The 26,858-nt window shown below is 39.2% G+C and overlaps 2 protein-coding genes across 3 annotated transcripts in view; one reads left to right on the top strand and one right to left on the bottom strand.

Moving 5' to 3' along the window:
- PI4K2B (phosphatidylinositol 4-kinase type 2 beta) overlaps positions 1-607 on the bottom strand; it is a 122,074-nt gene extending 121,467 nt beyond the window's left edge. Inside the window, exon 1 of the mRNA XM_030832211.2 lies at positions 396-607. Coding sequence (XP_030688071.2) covers positions 396-549 — 154 coding nt within the window. The 5' untranslated portion in view covers positions 550-607. The remainder of the gene's footprint in view (positions 1-395) is intronic.
- A 1,995-nt stretch (positions 608-2,602) lies between these two features.
- SEPSECS (Sep (O-phosphoserine) tRNA:Sec (selenocysteine) tRNA synthase) overlaps positions 2,603-26,858 on the top strand; it is a 46,953-nt gene continuing 22,697 nt past the window's right edge. For both annotated transcript variants that reach the window (XR_011377478.1, XM_030832204.3), the window contains exons 1-8: positions 2,603-2,831; positions 3,658-3,812; positions 5,663-5,781; positions 6,136-6,294; positions 8,676-8,829; positions 15,875-15,977; positions 22,516-22,645; positions 22,778-22,869. Coding sequence is in view for 1 of the 2 variants with exons in the window: in XM_030832204.3 (XP_030688064.1) it covers positions 2,718-2,831; positions 3,658-3,812; positions 5,663-5,781; positions 6,136-6,294; positions 8,676-8,829; positions 15,875-15,977; positions 22,516-22,645; positions 22,778-22,869 (1,026 nt within the window). In the remaining variant the exon portion in view is untranslated. The remainder of the gene's footprint in view (positions 2,832-3,657; positions 3,813-5,662; positions 5,782-6,135; positions 6,295-8,675; positions 8,830-15,874; positions 15,978-22,515; positions 22,646-22,777; positions 22,870-26,858) is intronic.

Raw genomic sequence — 26,858 nt, 5'->3', positions numbered from 1 at the left:
GATCAAAGGCAAGCTCTCAGGACAAAAAATCAAGAGGAAAGGAGAACCTCATCCAGTTTTACTGGTGACTCACAACGAAGTTTGTCCAAATGTATGCCGGTCTGGTAAGAACAGCAAACTCATCAGTCTGTGAGGCTGGCTCAGACAACAAGCTTACAGGGCCTATGCCTGTGTTCTACCCCATGATTCTTTGTCTTATGACCACACTTTCAGACAGCTCAATACAAAACAGAAGTACAAAAGAGAACCAAAAAGCATGAAAAAGAATGGTCTGATTCCACCAAGGATGTCAAACAAAATCGGAAGCAATAACAAAACCTGGGTACCACACTTAGAATAAATAGCTGAGGAACTCAACACAAAAATAGTGGAGCTCAGATTCAGCACTGACTTACCATGTTGGCACAGACTTGACAGCAAGAAGGCGCAAGGCACTACGGTCTCTGTGAGAACCTCATCTGGCTGAAGGCTGGGGTCCATGGTGATGGACAGTGCAGTCCGTGTCTCAGTGGAGTCTTCAGGAAAACTGTGGAAAGTAATGTAGACCATCCAAGTAACAAACAGAGACTATTTATTCAGAACTTGGTAGTGCAGGAGACTTAGTTACAACCACTTGCATTTGGCAGACTCAGAGGCAGGCAGGGGAGAGGGAAAAGCTTTATGGTGAAAAAGAGGAAGGGTTCAGGTGTGCTCTGATTGGAGGCTGTTGGCAAGGGGAAGCTGTTGAACGTCTATTACACAGTGTTCCGAGCTGTGCTTTGAACACAGATGTCAAATATAGTCCTTGTCAACCAGGAGCTCACAGTCTAGTTGAGGAAGGCAAAACATTAACAATTGAAATGGAATTTGACAAGCACTATGGCTGATAAATGGCAGGATGCCCTGGGAACATGCAGTAGGAATAGTGGTGAGTTGGTACATGTTAAACAACTGAGTCCTAGGGGAGTGGTGTATGGGGGGAAGGTAAGAGCCGAATTTGTAGAGTTTTCTGATTTCCACGGTGTAAATACTCCTACCACAGCCAGTTTCAAGCTACCAACATGATAACACTAAAAAAGGGAGTTGGAAAGAGATGGGCAGTAGGATGTCAATATATCTTATTACCACTATTCAGGTACAACAGATGTAAATAATCTCAAGAGCAGAGATAATAGTAAAATGTAGTAAAATAATTAGGAAGTGATGACTATTTACTACTTTTGCTTTTAATACAATTGGCTTAATTGTAAAATCACAAAATTACTGAACATTTTTTTAACAATCAGCTCTTGCAAGCAAGTATGAACCAGTGCAAGTGGGCCCCAGCATACCACTAGATAAGAGTGATTTCAGGAATTACTGTAGGCTCACCTAAAGGGAAGATTAGGAGGAAATCAAAGGCAGGGAATCTGCCTTTTCATTTCTGTATCTCAGGCACCTAGGGCTGGGTTGTTGAATAGTGAAACTAATTCATTAATTCATTATTAAAATTTTTTTTAAGCCCCTTCTATATTCTGGGCACTTTTCTAGGTGTTTGTGGAGTATAGCAGCAAACACCAAGGCCCTGCCTTTCAGAGAGTTTACATTCATAGGTGTGTGTGTGTGTGTGTGTGTGTGTGTGTGTGTGTGTATAAACAAATGTCTGTTATATCAGGAGGTGAATGATAAGTGCTATGACCAAAAATTCTGTAATGCAAAGGAGAAAAGGAGTGGGGCACCACTATTTCAAATGGGGTCACCAGGGAATTGCCTGGCAGTCCAGTGGTTAGTACCCCACGCTTCCCCTGCTGGGGGCACTGGTTCAATCCCTGGTTGAGGAACTAAGATTCCCCCATGCCAGGTGGTGTGGTCAAAAAAAAAAGAGGGGGGGCTTCATTGGTGGCGCAGTGGTTGGGAATCCGCCTGCCAGTGCAGGGGACACGGGTTCAAGCCCTGGTCCGGGAGGATCCCACATGCCTTGGAGCAACTAGGCCCGTGCATCACGACTACGGAGCCTGCACTCTAGAGCCCGCAAGCCACAACTACTGAGCCCGCGTGCCACAACTACTGAAGCCCGTGCGCCTGGAGCCCGTGCTCCGCCACAGGAGAGGCCACCGCAATGAGAGGCCCGCGCACCGCAACGAAGGGTGGCCCTCGCTCGCTGCAACTAGAGGGGGCCCGGGCGCAGCAACGAAGACCCAACACAGCCAAAAATAAATAAATAAATAAAATAAATTTTAAAAAAAATGGGGTTGCCAGGCAACTGTAAATGTTGAGATGTATGAGGGTAAGGATAAACGGTTCAGGAATCTGAGAAACACGACCTGAGTAAGGCTGAAGCACAGACTCCCAGAGCTCATCATTCAACAAGAGTGGAACACAGAGTAACTTCGGAAATGTTTTCTTCAGAGACGCCACGCACTTTGCCCTGACTCCTCAGCTCCTCCTCACAGAAGAAAAGTCCTTCCTTCAAGACGGTCTCAGGCACACTAGTGTTTAACTGGACCAATCAGATGCAGGGAGGCGGGGCTCGTTTTCTGTACTGCCTGAAGCCCGCCAAACGCCCCGACACCTCTGCGCATGCTCAAATCCTTCCGCTCCTGGCACGCTATTTGGAGCGGTTTGCGCATGTGCGAGAGCGAGACGTAGATGTTTGTCCCAAGGCCTTCCCGTACCGTCCAGGCGGCGAGTCGCCTCCTGGTTTCGGAGTGTGTCCGGCATGTGTTAGTTGTTCTCCGGCAGCAGTCGCCACTGCGGACATGAACCGCGAGAGCTTCGCGGCGGGCGAGCGGCTGGTGTCGCCGGCTTACGTGCGGCAGGGCTGTGAGGCCCGCCGGTCGCACGAGCACCTCATACGGCTGCTTCTGGAGAAGGTACCGAGCTTTCGGGTCCCTCCCCAGCTGCCGCGCACCCCAGGCTCCGGCTCCGCCCAGCGCCCCTGTTAGTTCCAGGACCTGCCTCACCTGCTCGTGTTTGCTGGTTGAGCCCTGTCCCCAGAGTCTTTCGCAGCTGGGCATGCCATATGCCGGCTTGCGCCGCTCAGCTCCTTCTCAGCCTCGCCAATGCTGGCAAAAACCCAGAGAGTGTTATTAGGGGATGTGGGGAGTTCGGAACGTCGAGCCCTTTTTTTTTTTTTTTTTTTTTCCCTAACTTCGGGTTGGGGAAGCGAGGGGAAGGCCGGCATGATTTACTTTTTCGTTTGCGGATAGGGCAAAGTTCGTGTCTTCCATCTTTCACTACTCCTGGGGAACACATGATATTTATAAACTACGATATACTAACTCGAAGCAGGTGTTGCTGAGGAACTTCACAGGTCTCGTTCTTGCCAGCATCCTGAATTTTAATGTCACTAAAGTTTGACAACCCTAGTTCTAACACCCTGGTGTGAAAAATCCTAGTTGAAGACAAGGTTTATTCGTTTTCAGTTACTTTTAACTGCAACTTTAAACCTGAGTAATCTCATTGTATTTATCATCACTTCTCACAGCATCGTGTGGATAATTGTAATATAGTGTAACACAAACATTTTGCCTATTCAGAGGTTCTTCAGAGTGCTGAATTTATGTTTGAATTTTAGAAAACAAGGAGCATGGCAAAATGTGCATGGAAAAGTTTTAAAGTTCATTGAAGTAGGGTTCTGGGGAATGATGGTTTTTTAAATATAGTCATAAGCCTTTTTTTGTTTTCTTTTTTCTTAAGGGCAAGTGTCCAGAGGATGGTTGGGATGAAAGTACACTTGAACTCTTTTTACATGAACTTGCAATCATGGATAGCAACAATTTCCTGGGCAATTGTGGTGTGGGAGAAAGGGAAGGGAGAGTGGCATCTGCATTAGTTGCTCGGCGACATTACAGGTATGATTTTTTTAAGTACAAAGTATTTCCTTTTCCCTTTTTTCTTTTTTTTTTTGGTTAAAAACAATAGTGGCAGTATTAATCATATTAAATTATAAAATGTCCGTTTGTAACCTACTTCTTGTTTAAATGGGCATGTGAACTAGATGCCACAGGGAGATGGAAACAATGTACCTGAGTAGGTGCTTTTCAGGACAATAGGGTAAAAGTTCTAATATGAGGTGGTTATATTCTGGGTCAGCTTCTGGGTGATTAAGGATACTGGCTGTACGTTCTGTTAAGAATGTTTGTACTGTCTATACATTCTGTTAAGAGTGTTTAACCTAATAAACCTGTTTGGTTGTTAAGAGTTTAAAATATGCTAAGGTTGTTTATAGTTTTCCATGTTTCTTTTCTAACATGGCAAGTTTTTTTAGAGAATGGTATATTTATAGAACTTTAACGTCATTCATCTGCATCTAAACTGAATCCCATTTTATAAATATCTTGCTTGTTGCAGTAGATGTAGGAAAGGTATATTATAATTTTAGATTATTAAGTCACTTTTTTCTTTTGCATTATTCAGAAAGCTTTTCATCAATTCTGATAACCATTTAGTTGTTAGTGGTTCCAAATATGATCATTTCTCTGTTCTCCAACCTTTCTGTGAAATACAGGTAAACTCTTTAAAAAACTCCCGTCTTCCATGATTTTAAATCATGATGAAATTTTCCTAGGAATAGTAGAATTTTATTTCAGCCGAAACTATTGCAGTCAAAACTAATGATAATGAATGTATGACCTGAATGAAAAACTAATGGTTAAAAATAAGGTGATAACATGGTTGATAATATATGTAAAAAAATGCTTAGTATGTGAGGTTGCAGTGGTAATAGAGTGTGACACGTGTTCTGTGATAATTCCAGTGTGCAGAATTTCTGATCTAGGCAACTATAAATGACAAACAGATTTTTGATTTTGAAGTGTATTCAGAGGTATCTTTAAATAGTGTATAACATGATTAAATTTAAAATGAGTGGATTTGCACACTAATTTTCAAGGAGCATGTACTTCTTCTAAACTTAAGGCAGTATTTGAAACATCAGCTCATCCCTGTTAGAAGTTAGCTCACTGCTCTGATTAGGGAAATGGGAAGAAAGAAGAGAATTTAATGTTGCATATATCCTGGTTTTCTATTGCTGTATAACAAACCACCTCAAAACATAGTGGCTTAAAACAGTCATTTATTGTTACCTCTGACAGGTTACCTGGACTCAGCAGGTGATTATTGCTTCAGGTCTCTCATGTAGTACAGTCAGGTGTTGGCTGAGAGTTTAGTCATCTGAAGGTTCAACTGGGCAGTTTATCCAAGTTGAGTCACTCAGATGGCTGGGAGCTCAGATGACCTCTCCAAGTGGCTTGGCTTGGGCTTTCCCCAGCATAGCAGCTGGCTTTGAAGAGAGGACCCCCTGCCCCCCACCTCCTCTTGAGCAAACCTTTCAAGAGGCCAGATGGAAGCTAGAAGGCTTCTTATGACCTAGCTCAGAAGTTCCAGACCATCACTTCTGCTAGATTCTTCCAGACCAAGCAAGTCACTAAGGCCAGCCCAGATTCAGGTAGAGAGGAATTAGACCCCATCTCTTGGTGTGGCAGTGGCATATGGGCATAGGGAGAAAAGGAATTGATGGTGGCCATCATGAAGACTAGCTACCACAGCATACTTGATGAATTTGTTTTGATTTAATTAGATATTTTCACATTATTAATAGTCAGGTATAGTGTTTATTTGGTTATTGTATTTGTATACTTATACAGTGGATTACTTAGAACACTGAATATTTTTGTCCAGTTTTTGGCCATTTTTTGCTTAGGTTCATTCATGGAATTGGACGATCGGGTGATATTTCTGCTGTGCAACCCAAAGCTGCAGGTTCTAGCCTTTTGAACAAAATTACCAATTCTTTGGTCCTGGACATCATAAAGTTGGCTGGTATGTACTGTGTTAATCATAATACTTTTGGCTGACCAGTCACACAAACCTTTGCCTAATTTCTTTTATTAATGCTTCTCTCCAAAAAGAGTATAAAATGGCTTTTGAAAAGACAAATATATATATATATATATATATATATATATATATATATAAAACTTTTAGAGTAAGATAGAAAATCAGAGCCATAAGCCTGGAGGATGAATTTAGCAGTGAACTTCCTGAGTGTGAGTACAGGAGAATAAGCACTAAGTCTGTTAACTCTTTTTATTTGATAGAAGTATATCATTTCTTTAAGAAGGATGCTGTTTTTTTAGTGGAATAACTAATTTCTGTTTTTCTTCGTATTTGTAGGTGTCCATACAGTGACCAACTGCTTTGTAGTTCCGATGGCAACTGGTATGAGTCTAACCCTGTGTTTCTTAACATTACGACACAAAAGACCAAAAGCAAAGTACATTATATGGCCACGAATAGACCAGAAGTCCTGCTTTAAATCCATGATCACTGCAGGTAAAAGAAGAGAAGTAACATATATGTTTTTCAATGTCACAGAAAATTCAAACTTTTTATATAGAGCTAGATAAATGAAAAAGAAACTAAACCTGTTCCTATTCCTTCTTTTTGTTGTGGTAAAATATACATAACAAAATTTACCCTTTTAACAAAACATTTTTAAATGTATAGTTCCTTGACATTAACTACATTCCTCTTGTTGTGGACCATCACTGCCATCTCGCTACAGAACTTTTTCATCCTCTGAAACTGAAACTCTACCTATTAAACAATAACTCTACCCTCCCCACCACCCTCAGTCCTTAGCAATCACTATTCTACTTTCTGTCTCTATAAATTTGTCCTTCATATAGGTGGAATTATAGAATATTTGTCCTTTTGTGACTGGTTTATTTGACTTAGCATAATGTCTTTAAGGTTCATCCATGTTATAGCATGTGCCAGAATTTCTTTCCTTTTTTAGGACTCCCATTGTATATATATCCCACATCTTGTTTGTTCATTCATTCATTCACTGCTACACACTTGGGTTGGGTTGCTTCCACCTTTTGGCTGTGGTGAATAATGCTGCTATGAACATGGAGGTACAAATACCTGTTTGAGTCCCTGCTTTGAATTCTTTTCAGTACACTCTAAGAAATGGAAATGTTATGTCATATGTCCCTATTCTTTAAAATGGGGATATGATTACCTGCCTCAGAAGACTGTTTTCAGAATTAAGTGGGATGACATACGAAATGCCCAACAATAATCCCTGGAGCATAAGAGGTGCTTCAGGAATGTTTGTTCTGTATACATGAGTGGAGTACACGTAAATAATTACCATGAATCAAAGTACGAGGATACAGGCATCATTGAGTATAGATGAGACAAAAACTTTAAGTTGGTATTTTAGTATTTGGCTTGCTTAGGTCAAGTTGAATTTGAGAATTTAAAGTTATTTTTTGAATGGCCTCAGTCTGTTGTATGAAATGAACAGTATTGGGCTGTAATTAAACTGCATAAATAATCCTAAAGAGACTCGTGTAAAGGGATTCATAATAAGGACATATAGCAGAAACGGGTAGACTTTTAAAAGGTTTATTTTAAGTGGCATAAAGCTGTCAAGTCTGTTAATTTGCAAACTATTAACCAAAGAACTGATAACCAAACTTAGAGAAGGATTGGCATATTGAAAAACTGTAAACTTTTTCCAAATGATGTTATGACTTGGACTGTGTTATGTTCTTAGGAAGCAAGATGGTTGTATTCTTAAAAAAACCCAAAAACTTGCATCATAGTTGTTTGAAAACAAAAATAGGGTTGAGTGTAGAGAATTTGGGAAATAATAGAGAATTAACTGTCCTTAGGAAGTTACTTATTTAAGTAAAATTTTCTTTGTTTTAATAGCTGTATAGATATGAAACCTAGAGTTCTGTGGACCACCGTATATGAATTGATGATTTTATAGTGGCTGAAGGTTTATATTTCTGTAGATAGAATGCGGACAACTTGACGTGGATTCTAAAACAGAAGACTACTTGCCTGTAACTTTACTTTAAATTGCTGTGTGACCTTGGGGAAGGCACTTAATCTTCCTAAATTTTGACTCCCTTATCTTTGAAGTGAGTGAGTTGAGCTAAATGGTTTCAGAATCCCTCATAGCTCTTAAATCCACAAATCTAGCCTGCTGCTAGATCTGGTATTTGAGAAGACTGAAGATGTGAGTACATAACTCGCGTGCAAGACAATTTTTATATTTAAATTATAGAAGGCTTTTGTAAGCTATGAGATAGGTCTACTAAAATGTCTTGTATTTTTCTTTAGAGGTAAAACATTAAGTTGATGATTGTGATTTGTTTCAATACTTGAGCTATTATTTTTGTTCATCTCTGAAATAAAGAGAAATTTAAAATAAAACTTAAATGTTGCCAGAGAATGAGTAGATTTACTTTTCTATGGACTGAAATTGAACTGGGCTAAGTGACCCTTTTTGTCATCAGTGAGTCTTTATTACTTTTGTAGACCTCTATTTAACATTTGCTTCCTTACTTCCCAAAATTAGTCTTTCATGTCATATCAAAATGTTAAGTAGATTTGTAGTCCTAATTATGGTCTAGACGCCGCTCCGCGGCATGTGGGATCTTCCCGGACCGGGTCACGAACCTGTGTCCCCTGCATCGGCAGGCAGACTCTCAACCACTGCGCCACCAGGGAAGCCCTTGACCTGCCTTTGACTCATGCTGGTATTAAGCCAGGTCTTTATTATTAGAGAAGGGTTCATTGACTAGAATAAATGTTTAAGAGTTTTTGTGTAGAATAGCACTGCTTCCTAGAGTCCACAATCTCCCCTTATTTCAGTTTATACTAACATTTTGGTTTCTGGTTGACTTGGTTAGGTTTTGAGCCTGTGGTGATAGAGAACGTTTTAGAAGGTGACGAGCTACGCACAGACGTGAAAGCAGTGGAGGCTAAAGTCCACGAACTTGGGCCTGATTACGTTCTTTGTGTTCATTCTACTACATCCTGTTTTGCTCCAAGGGTGCCTGATAGGTAAATGATTTGTGAATATTGTCCTTCAGTGTTCATTAGTCTTTTACATAAAATGCACTTATACTAATTCTCAAAGATGCCTAAATAACATTTGGCAGTAAATACTACGTGAATGGACTGTTGAAGAAACAACATAATGGCTTGGGAAAATAAAAATTAGATATAGAAGAAGGAAGAACAACTAGTACCAAGTGGAGATCCTTTTATCACCTGAGTAGATGCATAGCATCTCTGTTTTCTTGCTCTTCTTTATGTTTCTGGACGTCTTGCATCTTCTTCCTTATTGTTTAATAGAAATCTCTAAGCTAAATTTTGGATTTACATACTTGTTTTTATTGCCATCTCCACTTTGATCTTACAATTAGTTTTCATATATAGGAACTATCAGTATTAACAGATTTTAAAGAGAAAATTTTAGAATTATTGTCCTCTAATTTTTTTTTAATTGCAAGACTAACCCAGATATACAGTTAGGTATATAATTGTTTTTGCATTTTGAGAAAAATGCAGATATTTAAGAAAATTTTTTTTAAAAGGCAAACGTTTGCTTTTCTGAAGGATGGCTGCAAATTTTTATTCTGAAAATGTAGTAGGCTTAGGTATAGTAATAAATATTTCTAGTTTTGACAGCAACTGTTGGTTTCATTTTAACATTTTGAACAGAAGTGCTAATAATTTGTGAAAAAACTATTGCTTTGGACTATTTTCATAGCATCAAGTTATACTTTGATTTTAATTCATGGAGTCATATAATTTGGCAGTAATTAATGCATGTTAGCTTTTACTATAGGCAGACTTCAAGAGACAATTTTAAAACCCTGCTCTTGAAAATTTACCTTGCTTCATTCATGAGTCTGGATTCTATTTTCAGATCATGTTGCATATGCTTTAGTTGTTTATTCATTACTTATCAATCAAATTTTAAATTTGTATTTAAATATTAAATAAGCATCTTTAGTCTTTCTTCATTGATGTTTTTGCTATCTAGAAAAATTTTAATGTGGTTGAAATAAATTACATTTCTAAAAACACCATATGAATATTTGTATTAGTTAAATTATTTATCCTTGAGGATATCTTTGTTTTTGTTTCATTTTGACTAACTTTTTTTTTAATTGACGTATTTTTTTTTTTTTTTTTTTTTTAAACATCTTTATTGGAGCATAATTGCTTTACAATGGTATGTTAGTTTCAGCTTCACAACAAAATGAATCAGTTATATATATACATATGTTCCCATATCTCTTCCCGCTTGCGTCACCCTCCCTCCCACCCTCCCTATCCCACCCCTCCAGGCGGTCACACAGCACCGAGCTGATCTCCCTGTGCTATGCGGCTGCTTCCCACTAGCTATCTACCTTACGTTTGGTAGTGTATACATGTCCATGCCTCTTTATTGCTTTGTCACCGTTTACCCTTCCCCCTCCCCATAGCCTCAAGTCCATTCTCTAGTAAGTCTGTGTCTTTATTCCTGTTTCCCCCCTAGGTTTTTCATGACATTTTTTTTTCTTAAATTCCATATATATGTGTTAGCATACGGGTCTCTTGCAGACAGCAAATATATGGGTCTTGTTTTTGTATCCATTCAGCCAATCTGTGTCTTTTGGTGGGAGCATTTAGTCCATTTACATTTAAGGTAATTATCGATATGTGTGTTCCCATTCCCATTTTCTTAATTGTTTTGGGTTTGTTATTGTAGGTCTTTTCCTTCTTTTGTGTTTCTTGCCTAGAGAAGTTCCTTTAGCAGTTGTTGTAGAGCTGGTTTGGTGGTGCTGAACTCTCTCAGCTTTTGCTTGTCTCTAAAGGTTTTAATTTCTCCATCAAATCTGAATGAGATCCTTGCTGGGTAGAGTAATCTTGGTTGCAGGTTTTTCTCCTTCAACACTTTCAATATATCCTGCCACTCCCTTCTGGCTTGCAGAGTTTCTGCTGAAAGATCAGCTGTTAACCTTATGGGGATTCCCTTGTGTGTTATTTGTTGTTTTTCCCTTGCTGCTTTTAATATGTTTTCTTTGTATTTAATTTTTGACAGTTTGATTAATATGTGTCTTGGGGTATTTCTCCTTGGATTTATCCTGTATGGGACTCTCTGTGCTTCCTGGACTTGATTAACTATTTCCTTTCCCATATTAGGGAAGTTTTCAACTATAATCTCTTCAAATATTTTCTCAGTCCCTTTCTTTTTCTCTTCTTCTTCTGGAACCCCTATAATTCGAATGTTGGTACGTTTAATGTTGTCCCAGAGGTCTCTGAGACTGTCCTCAGTTCTTTTCATTCTTTTTTCTTTATTCTGCTCTGCAGTAGTTATTTCCACTATTTTATCTTCCAGGTCACTTATCCGTTCTTCTGCCTCAGTTATTCTGCTATTGATCCCATCTAGAGTACTTTTAATTTCATTTATTGTGTTGTTCATCGTTGCTTGTTTCATCTTTAGTTCTTCTAGGTCCTTGTTAACTGATTCTTGCATTTTGTCCATTCTATTGTCCATTCTATCTCCAAGATTTCGGATCAACCTTACTATCATTATTTTGAATTCTTTTTCAGGTAGACTGCCTATTTCCTCTTCATTTGTTAGGTCTGATGGGTTTTTATCTTGCTCCTTCATCTGCGGTGTGTTTTTCTGTCTTTTCATTTTGCTTATCCTACTGTGTTTGGGGTCTCCTTTTTTGCAGGCTGAAGGTTCGTAGTTCCTGTTGTTTTTTGTGTCTGTCCCCAGTGGCTAAGGTTGGTTCAGTGGGTTGTGTAGGCTTCCTGGTGGAGGGTACTAGTGCCTGTGTTCTGGTGGATGAGGCTAGATCTTGTCTTTCTGGTGGGCAGGTCCACGTCTGGTGGTGTGTTTTGGGGTGTCTGTAGACTTATTATGATTTTGGGCCGCCTCTCTGCTAATGGGTGGGGTTGTGTTCCTGTCTTGCTAGGTGTTTGGCATAGGATGTCCAGCACTGTAGGTTGCTGGTCATTGAGTGAAGCTGGGTGCTGGCGTTGAGATGGAGATCTCTCGGAAATTTTTGCTGTTTGATATTATGTGCAGCTGGGAGGTCTCTTGTGGATCAGTGTCCTGAAGTTGGCTCTCCCACCTCAGAGGCACAGCACTGACTCCTGGCTGCAGCCCCAAGAGCCTTTCATCCACAGGGCTCCTTAACTTGGGATGATTCGTTGTCTATTCAGGTATTCCACAGATGCAGGGTACATCAAGTTGATTGTGGAGCTTTAATCCGCTGCTTCTGATGCTGCTGGGAGAGATTTCCCTTTCTCTTTGTTCTCACAGCTCCCAGGGGCTCAGCTTTGGATTTAGCCCCGCCTGTGCGTGTAGGTCGCCGGAGGGCGTCTGTTCTTTGCTCAGACAGGACGGGGTTAAAGGAGCCGCTGATTCGGAGGCTCTGGCTCACTCAGGCCCGGGGGTAGGGAGGGGCACGGAGTGTGGGGCGGGCCTGCGGCGGCAGAGGCCGACGAGAAGTTGCAGCCTGAGGCGCGCCTGTGCGTTCTCCCGGGGGAGTTGTCCCTGGATCCCGGGACCCTGGCAGTGGCGGGCTGCACAGGCTCCCCGGAAGGGCGTGTGGCTAGTGACCTGTGTTCGCACACAGGCCTCCCGGTGGCGGCAGCAGCGGCCCTAGCGTCTCATGTCTGTCTCTGGGCTCCGCACTTTTAGCCGCGGCTCGCGCCCGTCCCTGGAGCTCTCTCAAGCAGCGTTCTTAATCCCCTCTCCTCGTGCACCAGGAAACAAAGAGGGACGTAAAAGTCTCTTGCCTCTTCGGCAGTTCCAGACTTCTCCCCGGACTCTCTCCCGGCCAGCCGCGGCGCACTAACGCCCTGCAGGCTGTGTTCACGCCGCCAACCTCAGTCCTCTCCCGGCGCTCCGACAAAAGCCGGAGCCTCAGCTCCCAGTCCCGCCCGCCCCGGCGGGCGAGCAGACAAGCCTCTCGGCTGGCGAGTTCCGGTCGGCCCGATCCTCTGCGCTGGAATCTGTCCGCTTTGTCCTCCGCACCCCTGTTGCTGTGCTCTCCTCCGCGGCTCCCAAGCTCCCCCACTCCGCCTCCCGAAGCCTCCACCCGCGAAGGGGCTTCCTAGTGTGTGGACACTTTTCCTCCTTCACAGCTCTCTCCCTCTGGTGCAGGACCCGTCCCTATCCTTTTGTCTCTGTTTAGTTTTTTCTTTTGCCCTACCCAGGTACGTGGGGGGTTTCTTGCCTTTTGGGAGGTCTGAGGTCTTCTGCCAGCGTTCAGTAGATGCTCTGTAGGAGTTGTTCCATGCGTAGATGTATTTCTGGTGTATCTGTGGGGAGGAACGTGATCTCCGCGTCTTACTCTTCCGCCATCTTCCCGGAAGTCCTAATTGACGTATTTTTAATTGATGTATAGTTGATTTGCGGTGTTGTGTTAGTTTCTGGTGTACAGCAAAGTGATTCAGTTATACATATATATGTATATATCTATATAACATATATACACACATACATATATATATATATATTCTTTTTTGTATCTTTTTCATTATGGTTTATTATAGGGTATTGAATATAGTTCCCTGTGCTATACAGTATGACCTTGTGGTTTGTTTATTTCATATACAGTGGTTTGTATCTCCTAATCCCAGACTCCTAATTTATCCCTCCCCCAGCCTCTTTCCCTTTTGGTAACCCTAAATTTGTTTTCTGTGTCTGTGAGTCTGTTTCTTTTTTGTAAGTTCATTTGTATCATATTTTACATTCCACATATAAGTGATATCAAATGGTATTTGTTTTTCTCTGTCTGACTTCTCTTCGTATGGTAATCTCTAGGTCTGTCCATGTTGCTGTAAATGTCATTATTTCATTTTTTTTATGTCTGAGTAGTATTCTGTTATATATACAGACCACATCTTTATCCATTCATCTGTAGATGCACATTTAGGTTGCTTCCATATCTCGGCTATTGTACCTAGTGCTGTTATGAATATAGGGGTGCATGTATCTTTTTGAATTAGAATTTTGTCTGTGTATATGCCCAGGATTGGGATTGTTGGATCCTATGGCTACTCTATTTTTAGTTTTTTTAAGGAACCTCCATAGTCTTTTCCATAGTAGCTGTACCAGTTTACATTCCCACCAACAGCGTAGGAGGGTTCCCTTTTCTCCACACCTCCAGCATTTATTAATTGTAGACTTTTTAATGAAGGCCATTCTGACTGGTGTGAGGTGATACCTCATTGTAGTTTTGATTTGCATCTCTCTAATACTTAGCGATGTTGAGCATCTCTTCATGTGCCCATTGGCCATCTGTATCATTTTGAATAACTGTTTTGGAATGTTTACAGTATGCCTGGTATAGTGCTAAGTACATTTTACATGCATTTTCTCCTCTGGAAAAAATCAAAAAGGTTTTTTTTCAGTCAGTAGAATTCTCATATACTATTTTTTGGTGGTGTTACATAATGAATGTTTCTGATTAGAGTGAACTTTAGGAAAATGGTGATGCTCAGTTATTAGTAATATGTTTGAATTTCTGATTTTATTAAATTTAAAAATACATTTTGATTTCTTTCAGTTTAATTCCTTTATAGTCTTAATTTGAACATATATATTGTCTTTATTAGTTAACTGGACAGAGAGTATTGTGGGGCAAAATCAAAGAAAATGTTAAAAAAAAGAAGAGTATCATTTCTTCAAACTTTGAAACACCTTAAATTGGCTTCTAAGTTAGAATACAATCTGATTCACATGGAAAATATTTTTTCTGCTTCTCTTTGCCTTTCTCATACACATTGAAAATATTAGCAAATTTGATCAATTCAGAATATTTAAAACTACTCAAGTGATTTAAAAAAAATAGTACTTTATGTTATTATAGTGCCTTACTCTCAAGGAAGCTTGTTATCAAGGAATACTTTCATTAGAACACAAACATGTGAAAGTGCCTTTTATGAAGAAAATACTTGTGTGTATCCCAGAAGGTCCATTTTGTTAAAAACAAAACCTGATTAGTTTTCTGCTTGATTTGTGAGGTTTATGAAAATGAGTGATAAAATAAGTTTTTAATTCATAAAACTTTTAGGGAAGTAAATTGAAAACTTCTGACAGTTGAATAGAATAATGTTAGTTCTGTTTGTAGTTTAAAAACATATTAATGCACAGCTACTATAAAAGGAAAATGTATTCTGTGTAAGTTGATAATTAAACCATATAATATATATTTGTAGTACATTTATCTGAGAAATAATTTTTATTCTCTCAAAATGCTTTACTTCCAAATTTTTTATACTGTAGACAGAACGTTTTTTAAAAATTAATTTTATCAAACCATAGGATTTAGTTTTAGCTTCATAGTGTGAAGACATTTCTGTTAGAGATGACTTCAGTCACAAGTATTATTTGGTTTTACAAAGGAACATCATTTATTACACTCTAATTGAAATTTATTACCTTACTTTGCATAAAGTTAGACTCTCAGATTGTTTTAATATGGGGAGTGTCAAATGAAGGAGTACAAGTGAATTTAAAACCAGCAGCTATTTAAAAGATTCTTCAGTATCCAAGTTGTTGGAAAATGTTATTTTGGTACTGAAATATTTTAATGTTCTGTATTTTTTAATACATTAAAGTCTATTTGAAAATGTATTTTTTACTTTATGAGATGCTTAATGTGAGATTTCTTAACATTTCAAGATATGCTGATTATTTTGCGGATATTAGCTTAGGATGATAAGCAACCGAAAGCATTTAAAAATGAGCACATCAACCTTGTAAGAGGTCTTTATAAATAATCTGCTTCTTGCTTTTTATATAGGAAATTTTCAGGTGATTTAAAAGCTACCATCTATGTAAGATTTTTCTAAATACACATTTTCTTATTTATTGGTGACATTAATTTAAAAGCTTTTTCAAGTTTATCCTTAAATGCCTGCTATGCATTTCCAAGGTGCCAAACTATATGCTAAAATACTGCTGTAGAAATTTCAGTTTGTCTTTTTTTTCCCCTAGTATACTTTAAGGATAACTATTAAATTAAAAACGTTTTCTCATAATTTATTAAGACAGAGTATGAATATGTCTTTCTATTGAATATGTTTATAGATTAGAAGAACTGGCTGTGATTTGTGCTAATTATGACATTCCACATATAGTTAACAATGCTTATGGAGTGCAGTCTTCAAAGTGTATGCACCTCATTCAGCAGGTAAGAGAGTTTCCAAAGATATGTCAGGGAAAAATGGATTTTAACATATTTGGGATTATTACTTTGTGTTTCTTACAACCTAATACAGAAAAACGGTTAATCTAGCATCTTCTAATTCATGGAGCATTAGAAATTTGCATCCAGTAGTCACTCAGTAAAAGTCATTATTCTTTGCTAGTGTCATTGGACTATAGTTTTGGTCAGCACCAACATGGAAATACTTTAGTAGCTTATTTTTTTAACTTTCTGAGAATGTTGCATTGCCAATGTTTTTTTCATTTTTCTAATATAGTGGGTTATAGTGTTTTTAAAACTATATTGATTAGTGAAAATGACTTCATTTATAAACATTCTAGCGTATAACTATGGAGTTGGCAGGTTTTTAAAAACTGTGATTTTATTTTATTTTATTTTTATAAGCATCACCTAGATCCCAGTCATCTGTTTTAGATTCTTATTTTTAAAACATGTCTGAGCTTCCCATCCCACTCAGAGTAAGAGTCCCACTCAGGGTAAGGGTCCCATCCCACACAGCCATGGCTCTGTGTCCTCAGGCATCTGCAGCTTCCCTGATTTCATTTCCTGCTGCTCTCCCTCTTACCCACCCTCCTGGCACATTTGCCTCCTTTCTCTTCCTCTCTTATGCTACCCGTGTGTACCCCACTCCTGCTCATACCTCTTGTTAGGTTGCTTTTCAAGAGAGTTGCGTGGCTTGTTACCTGACTTTCTTTAGATTGATGAGACTTTCTCAGACAGCTTATCTAAAATAGCACCTTCTTCCTTGCCAGCATTTTCTATCCCTCTTTTTCTGTTTTGCCATATTCATTGATTTTAAAGTACACATTTTTCCATGTTATATCTCTGAAATTGAGGTGTCTTATAATGTTAATTGGCAATGTTTATTCTTACCTAGTGGTATGTAAAGTAATGGTGCTTCTTGAAATTGATGGCCTCTTGCTCTTTTTCTCCATAGCACTTGTCACCATTTGATATGATGTTTGTTTACTGTCTGCTTATTGGTAGTGATTAGAATTAAGGTTCTGTTAGGGAGAGGACTTTGTTTTGTTCACTGTTGTGTCCTCAATACTTAGGACAGTACCTGGTACATAACTGACACTCAATAATTGGTTACTCAGACAATTGAATGAATAAATGATGTATTACATTTACTTACAGTGATTAATTATTCACACTATATCAGGATATGGATAGATATTATCTGGGTATGATATGAATTTTATGATTTGCGTGCATAATGACGTTAGTCAAATATTCAGTTTTGACACACATGTGAGTTGTGTTATGTGGTTAAGAGTTATTCACAGATTATCTGTGGCCTTCTGCCATGTGGTGGTGAATGCTGCTTAGCCCTGTAGATCCTATCTCATACATTTTTTTTGTTATTTTGAGTACTAGTATTATCTCTGATATAAATATGGTTTATACAGTAGTATTAGCTGATTTGCTTAATTTCTTTACTCAAAGTTTGTACCGGTTAGTATGTAACTGACTGCAAGTAACAAAAACCCAACCCAAATTAGCTTAATCAATAAGGAAATAGATTAGTTTACATAACAAAAGAAGTCCAGAGGTGGAGTGGTCGTCTGCATGGAAGACCATTTACTGTTTCCTTGGTATCCTTTTGCATTATTCCTTAACTTTTTAAGGCTTATCACAGTTTCAGACTAGATTATATCTAATTTGAATGGTAGCAGAGGAAGGTTGTACAGTTAGCTATGCTGGAAATCTTGAAAAACATACTATTTCAGTGATTCATTTTTATTCCTCCTCCCCTTTTTCCTTTCTCCTCCTCTTTAATTTTTAGCAGCCTTAATTCTTTTAAAAGTCAGATATTCTAGCATTCCTAAAAGTTTAGAAAAGTGAGGAAGGGATAGAAGATCACTCATAACCCTGTTACCCTAACAATTACCCTTTAATAATTTGTGTATCCCTTTTTTCTCTTTCTTTAATACATATACATATTGCTTTTTACATGGTTATAGCCATTGTGTACATTTAGTATTAACTTTCTAAAATGTAGTCAAAAGCATATTTAATTTTTAAACTTAAATATAAACTTAGATTATATTTCTATACTCTCCACATGCTTATAAAGTCTTCATTGATCAGTTTAATGGCTCCTTAACATTTACCCATATGTTATGTACTTAACTCAGCAGTGCTCATTGTTTTGGTGCTCATGACATATTTTTGAATACTAGAAAATTTGGTGGTGTAATTGAAGAGATTAAGACTCTTAAATGAAAACAAGCTCCAGGATACAATATGAAAGCTGCCCATGGAGTTGTGCATCACGAATACCCTACTTTGTCATCACCTCTCTTAATTCGTGAGGTGGTTTTACTAAAATTTTAACCAGAAAATAACACTATAAGATGGTAAATGAATTTTTATAAGGTAGCTGTTGTATTGTTGCAGATACTGTATTACCTTCTAGAATGGACATTTCTTTAAAAAAAAAAAAAAGCAGTACATAAAAATTGGCCCTCACAAAAAGAGATGGTGTCCCTATTGCTTTCAGCCAAATAAATACTTGGGTCTTATTCAGTGCTAGTTGTTTCATGACATTCTAAAAAATTAAAATTAGCTTTAATTTATCTCAGTAGTTTTTATCAGTTATACATACCATTTACTGAGTACCCATACGCACCATGTGTCAGGCATCCTGCTAGATTTTTTTTTTTTTTTGCGGTACGCGGGCCCCTCACTGTTGTGGCCTCTCCCATTGTGGGGCACAGGCTCCAGATGCACAGGCTCAGCAGCCGTGGCTCACGTGCCCAGCCACTCCGCGGCATGTGGGATCTTCCTGGACCGGGGCACGAACCCATATCCCCTGCATCGGCAGGCGGACTCTCAACCACTGCACCACCAGGGAAGCCCCCTGCTAGACTTGTAAAGTTTATTAACTTAATCCTAACAGTTCAAGGTGTACTTCTCATTGTTTCCGTTCTACAAGTGAGGAAACAAACTCGGAAGTATTAAGTGACTTGCCTAAGGTCCCAAGCTGCAAAATGGCCCATATAGTTCAGTGTGATTCCAAATCCCTTTATCTTCGTCTAAAAATCAAAGTACTAAAACTGGGAAGCTTTCTTGAGAAGATAGTATTGTAATAATCAAGCAAACAATGAAGAAAGAGGTATAACTAAAATGTTTCAGAATTTTTTTTTTTTAGGGCAATGTCCCAGAATGACTCAATGCTGAGCATATAGAGCATTCTGATATGCATATGTAGTCCCCAGGAAATTAGCTTTGCAGAACCTATACTTCTGACATATACTAAACTGACTAATTTAGGAGACTCATGGAATATGGATGTGAGGACACGTTAATAGAGAGGGTTGTAGTAGAGTCACAAAAATACATAGAATTAAGGATTGTAAGGCTCCCCAAGTGTGGGAAGCAGCAACTTTTGTTTATTGAGAATTTGAGAGAAGTACGTGTTATACTAGTTATTCATAGACCTAATTGTCAGTTCATTCAACAGATATTTGCAGGGTTCCCACGGATGTGCCAGGCAGCAGGGTAGGCACTGGGGATGCAGTAGTAAATACAACAAAATCTTTATCCTCATGGAACAGAAGCAGACAGTAAACAATAAGGATGACAGGTCTTGATAAATGCTCTAGTATTTGTGGGGGAGGAGTATCAGATGGTGTGATCCAGGAAGTCCTCTCTGAGAAGTAACATTTGAGCAGAGCCCCGAGTGTTATGAAGGCGTGAGCTGGGCAGCTCTCTGGAGAGATTCCAGACAGAAGGTAACATCAAATGCCAAGACATTGAGGCCGGGATGTGCTTGGAATGCATGAAGAATAGCAAGAGGCCAGCGTGGCCGGACCAGGGCAAATGAGAGCAGCAGTGGTCGTAAAGAAATTTGAGGTGTGTTAATTGAGGTGTGTTAAAGATTTGAGATTTTATTCTTGGTATGGTCATCAGCCATTGGAGGGTTTTGAGCAGGAGAGTGACGTGTGACGGCTGCGCTGTGGGGAATGGCCTGTAGGAAGGCAAACGGGGAACGCTGTTGCAGTAGCCCACATGAGATGCGTTGGTGGCATGGGCCAGGGTGGTTGCTGTTAAGGTGTTAAGAAATGGTTGGATTCAGATGTATTTTGAGAGTCGATCTTACACGGTATGCTGATGAACCAGATGCAAGGAACGAGGAAATGAGGATTCAGGGACTCCAAGACTTTTGGCCTGAGTTGCTGGAAGGATGGAAATGCCATAGGAATAATATTTTACTTTTATTTATTTATTTTTTTTGCGGTACGCGGGCCTCTCACTGTTGTGGCCTCTCCCGTTGCGGAGCACAGGCTCCGGACGCGCAGACTCAGCGGCCATGGCTCATGGGCCCAGCCGCTCCGCGGCATGTGGGATCTTTCCAGACCGGGGCATGAGCCCGTGTCCCCTGCGTTGGCAGACAGACTCTCACCCACTGTGCCACCAGGGAAGCCCAATATTTTATTTTTTAAACATGGACTCTTCATCCTGACTACCTAGGTTTTTGCCTGGGTGACTTTCAGTAAGGTGCTTTAACTGCCTGGATTTGAATCTCAGCTGTGCTATTAACTACATTTCTGACCTTGGGCACGTCACTTTAATTTCACTGTGCCTTAATTTTCTCAACTGTGAAATAGCTATTATTGTGGCATCTGCCCAGATAGCTATTGCATTGGTTAACTGAGTTAAGAATGTAAAGTGCTTAGAACAGTGCCTGATGCCTAGTAAGTTCTTAGTAAATTTTGGCTGTAATTATTATATGAACAATGATCTGTTTTATTCACTGCTGCTATGCCCAGAACCTGGAACAATGTTCGGCAGATGATAGGTGCCCAAATATTTGTTCCCTGAATAAATGAGTGAATGGATGAACTGATAAATGGCAACCGTTTACTTCTCCTGTGTTTCCTATTCTGTTTAAGCCCTTCCAGCCTTCTGGTGTTTTTCTCTCCTCCTCATTAATGGCCCCAGACTTTAGTGTGGAGAATGAGGTCTATACACTGTTCCTGAGGTTGGGTCCAGCCTGTTTGTTTTCTTGCCACAGAATTTGCTACCCTTTGAATGCTTCTGTGTTTTAGTGATGAAGGGGTTCTAGCAAAGTCTGGTGCACTGATTGCTCTCTTAGTACTCCTCCTAATTTAGGTTCAGATTTCTCTCAGGAAACCTCGGGCACTACTTAAGTGTTAATAAAAAGGCAACTCTGACTGTTCCACTTTATTTTTATGTGCTACTTTGCATTGTTTTCAGTTATTTATTCAATTAGTCTCATATGCTTCTCTCTGTTTTCCTGTGATAAGGTGAGATTTTCTCTGATCATAGTTTATGAGGAAGTTAGAAAGGAGAATGACAGGGGAAGGTTAAGATTTAAACAATCATGCGATAGCCTCCGAAGTTGTCTGTGCCCCTTCCCTTTTCTGCTTTTGCTGCTTCTACCTATGGCCTGGATCTGGCCTCTTAGATTAGGCTACTTCTGTTCTCTTCTATCTGCTCCTTCTATTCTCCCTCAGCTATGGATGTGGATATAAAGTGGGAGGATGAAGGTCAAATAGGGTTACAATATTAATAGGAATGTAGATTGTGAATACAGATTGAAAATCTGTGGCTACAGATAAAGAAAAAAACTATCTTAGTTGAAGTTTAGATAGTATCTTAGTTTTTAAGAGGAGGAAATTGAATCACATTAGGCAGAAGGTTATAGACTATGTCGCATGGGACTAGAGCTTAGTTTTACATTTCTAGCAAGTATTCCGTCTTTCACCAGAATACTAGATTTTCACTTGAAGTTCATTTGCAGTGGAATGAGATCATCTAAGATTATAACATTAGGAAACATAAGTTATGTAGAAACTCTTACGTAGAAACTCTTATGCCAAGAGTATGCCAAAACAATTCCATTAGTTGAAGTTAAAAATAAAATTTTTCTTTTCTCCTTTATTATCCAAGTGGTGGTAGGAGCAGAGCTTGTTGCTTAAAGTGGTCACGCAGGTTAGTAGATTATCCAAGCATCAAAGAGAGGCACTTAATGTATAACTTATTGATTGGCAGCGTGGGTGGCTACAGTCCATTAGATTATGGTGGCCACTCGTGAACTCACAGAGGGTGTTTAAAATTACTTAATAGTTGTAGGACCCACTGTTGTTATTTATTGTCAAATAGAAGAGCACAGATGAAAGGCATGGGAGAAATTCACTCTCTCTTACTCAATTTTAAGGTGAAAAGTTCTGTTTCAGTGTAGTTCCCACCTGAACTGATACTGAAACTCTGCCTTCCTCACAGGCTTGGTGTGAAATTAAATGATTTATGTGTGAAAGCAGCTTGTAACTATAAAGTGGTCTTCCACCTATAAGGAGCAGCATTTAAAAACTCAGTTTAACGCTTAAAAATATTTTACTGGCATCGGTACAAAGAAAATAAAAATCTTTCATCTGGTTTTTGTTTCTTTGCATTGTTTTAATGGTATTTATTAATAGCAGTTGCTGTCTCTTCTTCTAAATATGTAATACTACATCTTATTCCGTTCTAGGGGGCTCGGGTTGGTAGAATAGACGCTTTCGTTCAGAGCTTGGACAAAAATTTTATGGTTCCAGTAGGTGGCGCTATAATTGCTGGCTTTAATGATTCCTTCATTCAGGAAATAAGCAAGATGTATCCAGGTAAATAAATCAGCTGCTCTTCAGAAAAAGTAACTAACAAACAAAAATCCATTTGTACATAGGCTGCTGTAATAAATCTTAATTTACAAAGCTTTTTTCCCTTCTGAATGTAACTTATCATCCTTATTTCAGGAAGAGCTTCAGCTTCACCTTCTTTAGATGTCCTTATTACTTTATTATCACTTGGATCGAATGGCTACAAGAAGCTATTAAAAGAAAGAAAGGTAAGCTTTCCCGTTAGGTGTAAACAATACTGTTGACTAAAACAGTACTCCAAAGTATTGGTGTTTTTGTCTATTGGTTTATCACATTGGGATGTAGATACCTAGCAAAGTCCTAGGGGATTTACTTTGATCTGGATGGTTTTTAATTAATCATTGTTATCCTGTCTATTCAGATATCCTGAGGAATCTTGGAAAAGTGATTTTTGCTTTTGTGTTTGTTTTTGTCTTAAGAAACTCCTGCATCAGGGATTCTTATTATTTCGGTAAAATTTAATTCATTTATCACTTATAGGTAGAGGCTCTTAAAAGACAAATGGACAAATATTTTTTTTTTAGTTTTGGAAGCCTGAAGATTTGTTTAGGTGTGACATGTCAGTTGCAGGAGGAAGAACCAGGTCAGATGTTGGCCAGCTTCTCATTCTAAAATACTAAGTCCATCCCTTGGCATTATTAGAATGCTGAACTCATTGATTATGTTGATTATGAAAAGAAAAGTGACATTTGTGCTTAAAAATTGGACTTTGTGGGCTTCCCTGGTGGCGCAGTGGTTGAGAGTCCGCCTGCCGATGCAGGGGACATGGGTTTGTGCCCCAGTCTGGGAAGAACCCACGTGCCACAGAGCAGCTAGGCCCGTGAGCCATGGCCACTGAGCCTGCGTGTCTGGAGCCTGTGCTCCGCAACGGGAGAGGCCACAAAAGTGAGAGGCCTGCGTACCGCAAAAAAAAAAAAAAAAAAAAATTGGACTTTGTCTCCAGCACTAAAAACTAGCTTAATTCAGGGGCAACTCCAAAATTGTAGACAGACAATGTTGGTAGGGCAGATCAGACTAAGATGTTTTATTCATCTCCCATCTGGGAGAGCTAGAGGCCCCTGGTGCAGTTTTTGTATCTGTATAACTTTCTAACACTTTGTAGCAATTACAGTCCCTTAGATTTATAATAGTAATTTACATATTTAAAGTATTTTCATGTACGTCATCTGATGAATCCTCTCAACAGCCTTATGAATATGTAACAGAAGTTTAACGTTTTCTGTGCCCTGTTTTACCCTAGTCCCTTTCTCCCCACTAATTCAACGCATAGGAAGGTAATTATTTACTTTCCATTGTTAGGACATCTCTTAAGATTTACGTGATATAGGAAAAGATGCTCAACCTCAGTCATTAGGGGAATGCAGATTAAAACCACAGTGAGATACCACTACACACCTAGGAAAAGGGCTAATATTAAACAAACAAACAAACAATGAAAACAGACAACACTGGCAAGGATGTCAAGCAAGTAGAACTCTCAGATGTTGCTGATAGGAATGCAAAATGGTACAGCAACTTTGGAAAACACTTTGGCAGTTCCTTATAAACATTTACTTACCACATAAACTAGCTGTCACACTCTTAGCTGTTTACTCAAGAGAAATGAAAATTTGTATCTGTACAAAAACCTTTATGTGAATGTTCATGGTGATTTTATTCTTAATTGCCAAAACCTGGAAACAACTCAAGTGTCCATCATCTGGGGTATGAACAAATTGTGGTATGTACATACTCAGCAATAAAAAGAAACAAACTACTGATATATGCAATACTATAACAACTCTCAGATGCATTACACTAAATGAAATAAGCCTGGCTTGAAAGGCTACATATTATATGGTTTATTTATATGCCATCCTGGAAAAGGCAAAAAAACATCAGGACAGAGAAAAGATCACTGGACGCTAGAGGCTTGGGTTGGGGGAGGGGACTATTAATGGCAGTGAAATGTTTTGTATCTTGATAGTGGGAGTAGTTTCATGACTGTATATGTTTGTCAAAATTCGTAAAAGTGGACACCTGAAATTGTACTATATGTAAATTATGCCTGAAAAGAAATTTTAAATGATTAGACTAACACTCCAGTTTGATAAACTCCAAGAAGTAATCATCTTGTCCTGGCCAGGAGAAAACCTCAGCAGAATCTTTCAAGGGCCCTTCTCCGTATGACAGATGAAGACTGTTTATAGATGCGGAAAGCCATCATCTCTCTGTATGAGAGTTGAGTTGTATCCGATGTCAGTGAGTCTTAGCTCTCCTATCACTAGTTGTTTCCCTATGGAAAAGGTTCTTGAACTCACAGATTTTATTTCATTACTTGTGAAAGAAACAGTTGCTATCTCAGGCCACTTCTAGTTCTAAAAGATTGTAGAATATTTCCTGAAATAAAACAGCTACTTTCTGGGCCTTGAGCGTTATAATCATGGGAATTGGCCTGTGATTTAGTAATCCAGCACAAATCATATGGGTAATTTATAAATCAAACTTTTTTAAGTTTGAAAATTCTAAGATGATGGTCTCTTCAGTTTCATGGTACCTCCTATCCATTTCCACCCCTATTAAGCTGTTTTGACCCCTCCCACCCCCCATCTGAACAATGACAAGCCCATTTAAAGTAGCATGGTCTACAGTATGGACTAGTGTGTTTCTTTGAAACTCAAAGTAGGTAAAGTTGAGTGTAGGATAAGTTTCATTGAGTAAATACTTAATTTACTAAATATCTGTTGAGCATCTGTTATGTGTCAGGCACATAATGTTGATAGAGCAATCAATAAAATAGACAAAGATACCTGCTCTTACGGAGCTTGCATTTCATATGGAGGACACCAGCAATAAACAAATCACATAAAATATAAATGTTTGTTTAATACATAAATTATAAAGCTGAAAGTGCTGTGGAAGAAAAGAATAAAGTAAAACAAGGGGGGGTTGGGGATGATGTGTGGGGGGAAGTGGTGAGGACTGATTTTTTAAATGTGGTTAGTGCAGGCCTCGTTGAGAACATATTTGAGTTGACTTGAAGAAGTTTGAGGGAGTATACATGCATGATGGAGAAGAGTGTTTCAGGTAAAAAGCCAGTACCAGGAATCAGGGTCGAGTCAGTGTGTTTGAGAAGCAGCGAAGAGGCCAGTATGGTTGGAGCAGCGTGATCAAGGAGAGTTGTGAGAGTTGAAGTCAGGATGGTAATGGGGGTGGGCCGGTCATGTAGGGCTTTCTAGGCCATATAAGGTCTTTGCCTCACATTCTGAGTGAGATAGATAGAGAACCATTGGAGGGTTTTGAATAGAGGAGTAACGTGATCTGATTTATATCAGGAAAGACATAAAGGATCCTTGAAGGATCCTCTGGTTGAAGGATCACTCTGGTTACCGTGTTGAGAATAAATTAGGGGGACAAGGGTAGAAGTTGAGCTTTTGCAGAAATCAAGAAGTGATGTTGACTTGGATCTAGATGGTGCCAGTAGAGGTGATGGAAGTGGTTGGATTCTAGCTCTCTTTTGAAGATTGAGCCAACAGGAATTCCAGATGAATGTATTGTGAGTGAAAGAGAGACATCAAGAATAATTCTGAGATTTTTGACCTGAGCATTTGGAAGAATGGAAGAGCCATTAACTGAGATGGGGAAGCCCGTGGGTTGGAGGGGAAGGCCAAGAGTTCAGTTTCAGACAAAGTTGAAATCAGGATGTCCTCTGATGTCTAGGTAGAGATGTAGGTATGGAGCACGATACGAGTCTGGTGTTAAGAGAGAGAGCTGAGCTGAACATAAAAAATCGGGGGAGTTAATTGGCTAAGAGATTAGCTGAGATTTTAAGAGAATGAGTCTAAACAGAAAAGAAGTGTGAGGACTGAGCTCTGGGGCACTCCAACATTAAGAGGTCTGGGAGAAGGAAAGAGACCAGAAAAGGAGACTGAGAAGGAGGGAAAGCAAGAGCGTGGAGTCCTAGAAGCCAAGTGAAGGAAGTGTATCAAGGAGGGAAATGTGATTGCCCAGTGCCACTGATAGATCAGGTAGAGTAAGCACTAAGGTTTGACTACTGGGTAGAAAAGTTTCATGTAAAAATCATTCTTAACATAGTCTTTCAATGCAGGGCTTGTGTTATCTAGCAGATACCATATATGTGTAGATACACTTATGTATATATATGAAGTTATAGCCCCTAATATTGAGCACTTACCAT

Source organism: Globicephala melas, chromosome 5 (genome assembly GCF_963455315.2).
Source record: "Globicephala melas chromosome 5, mGloMel1.2, whole genome shotgun sequence".
Taxonomy (NCBI): Eukaryota; Metazoa; Chordata; class Mammalia; order Artiodactyla; family Delphinidae; genus Globicephala; species Globicephala melas.
The sequence above is the reverse complement of the archived record's forward strand: the minus strand, read 5'-3'. Positions and strand labels throughout refer to the sequence as shown.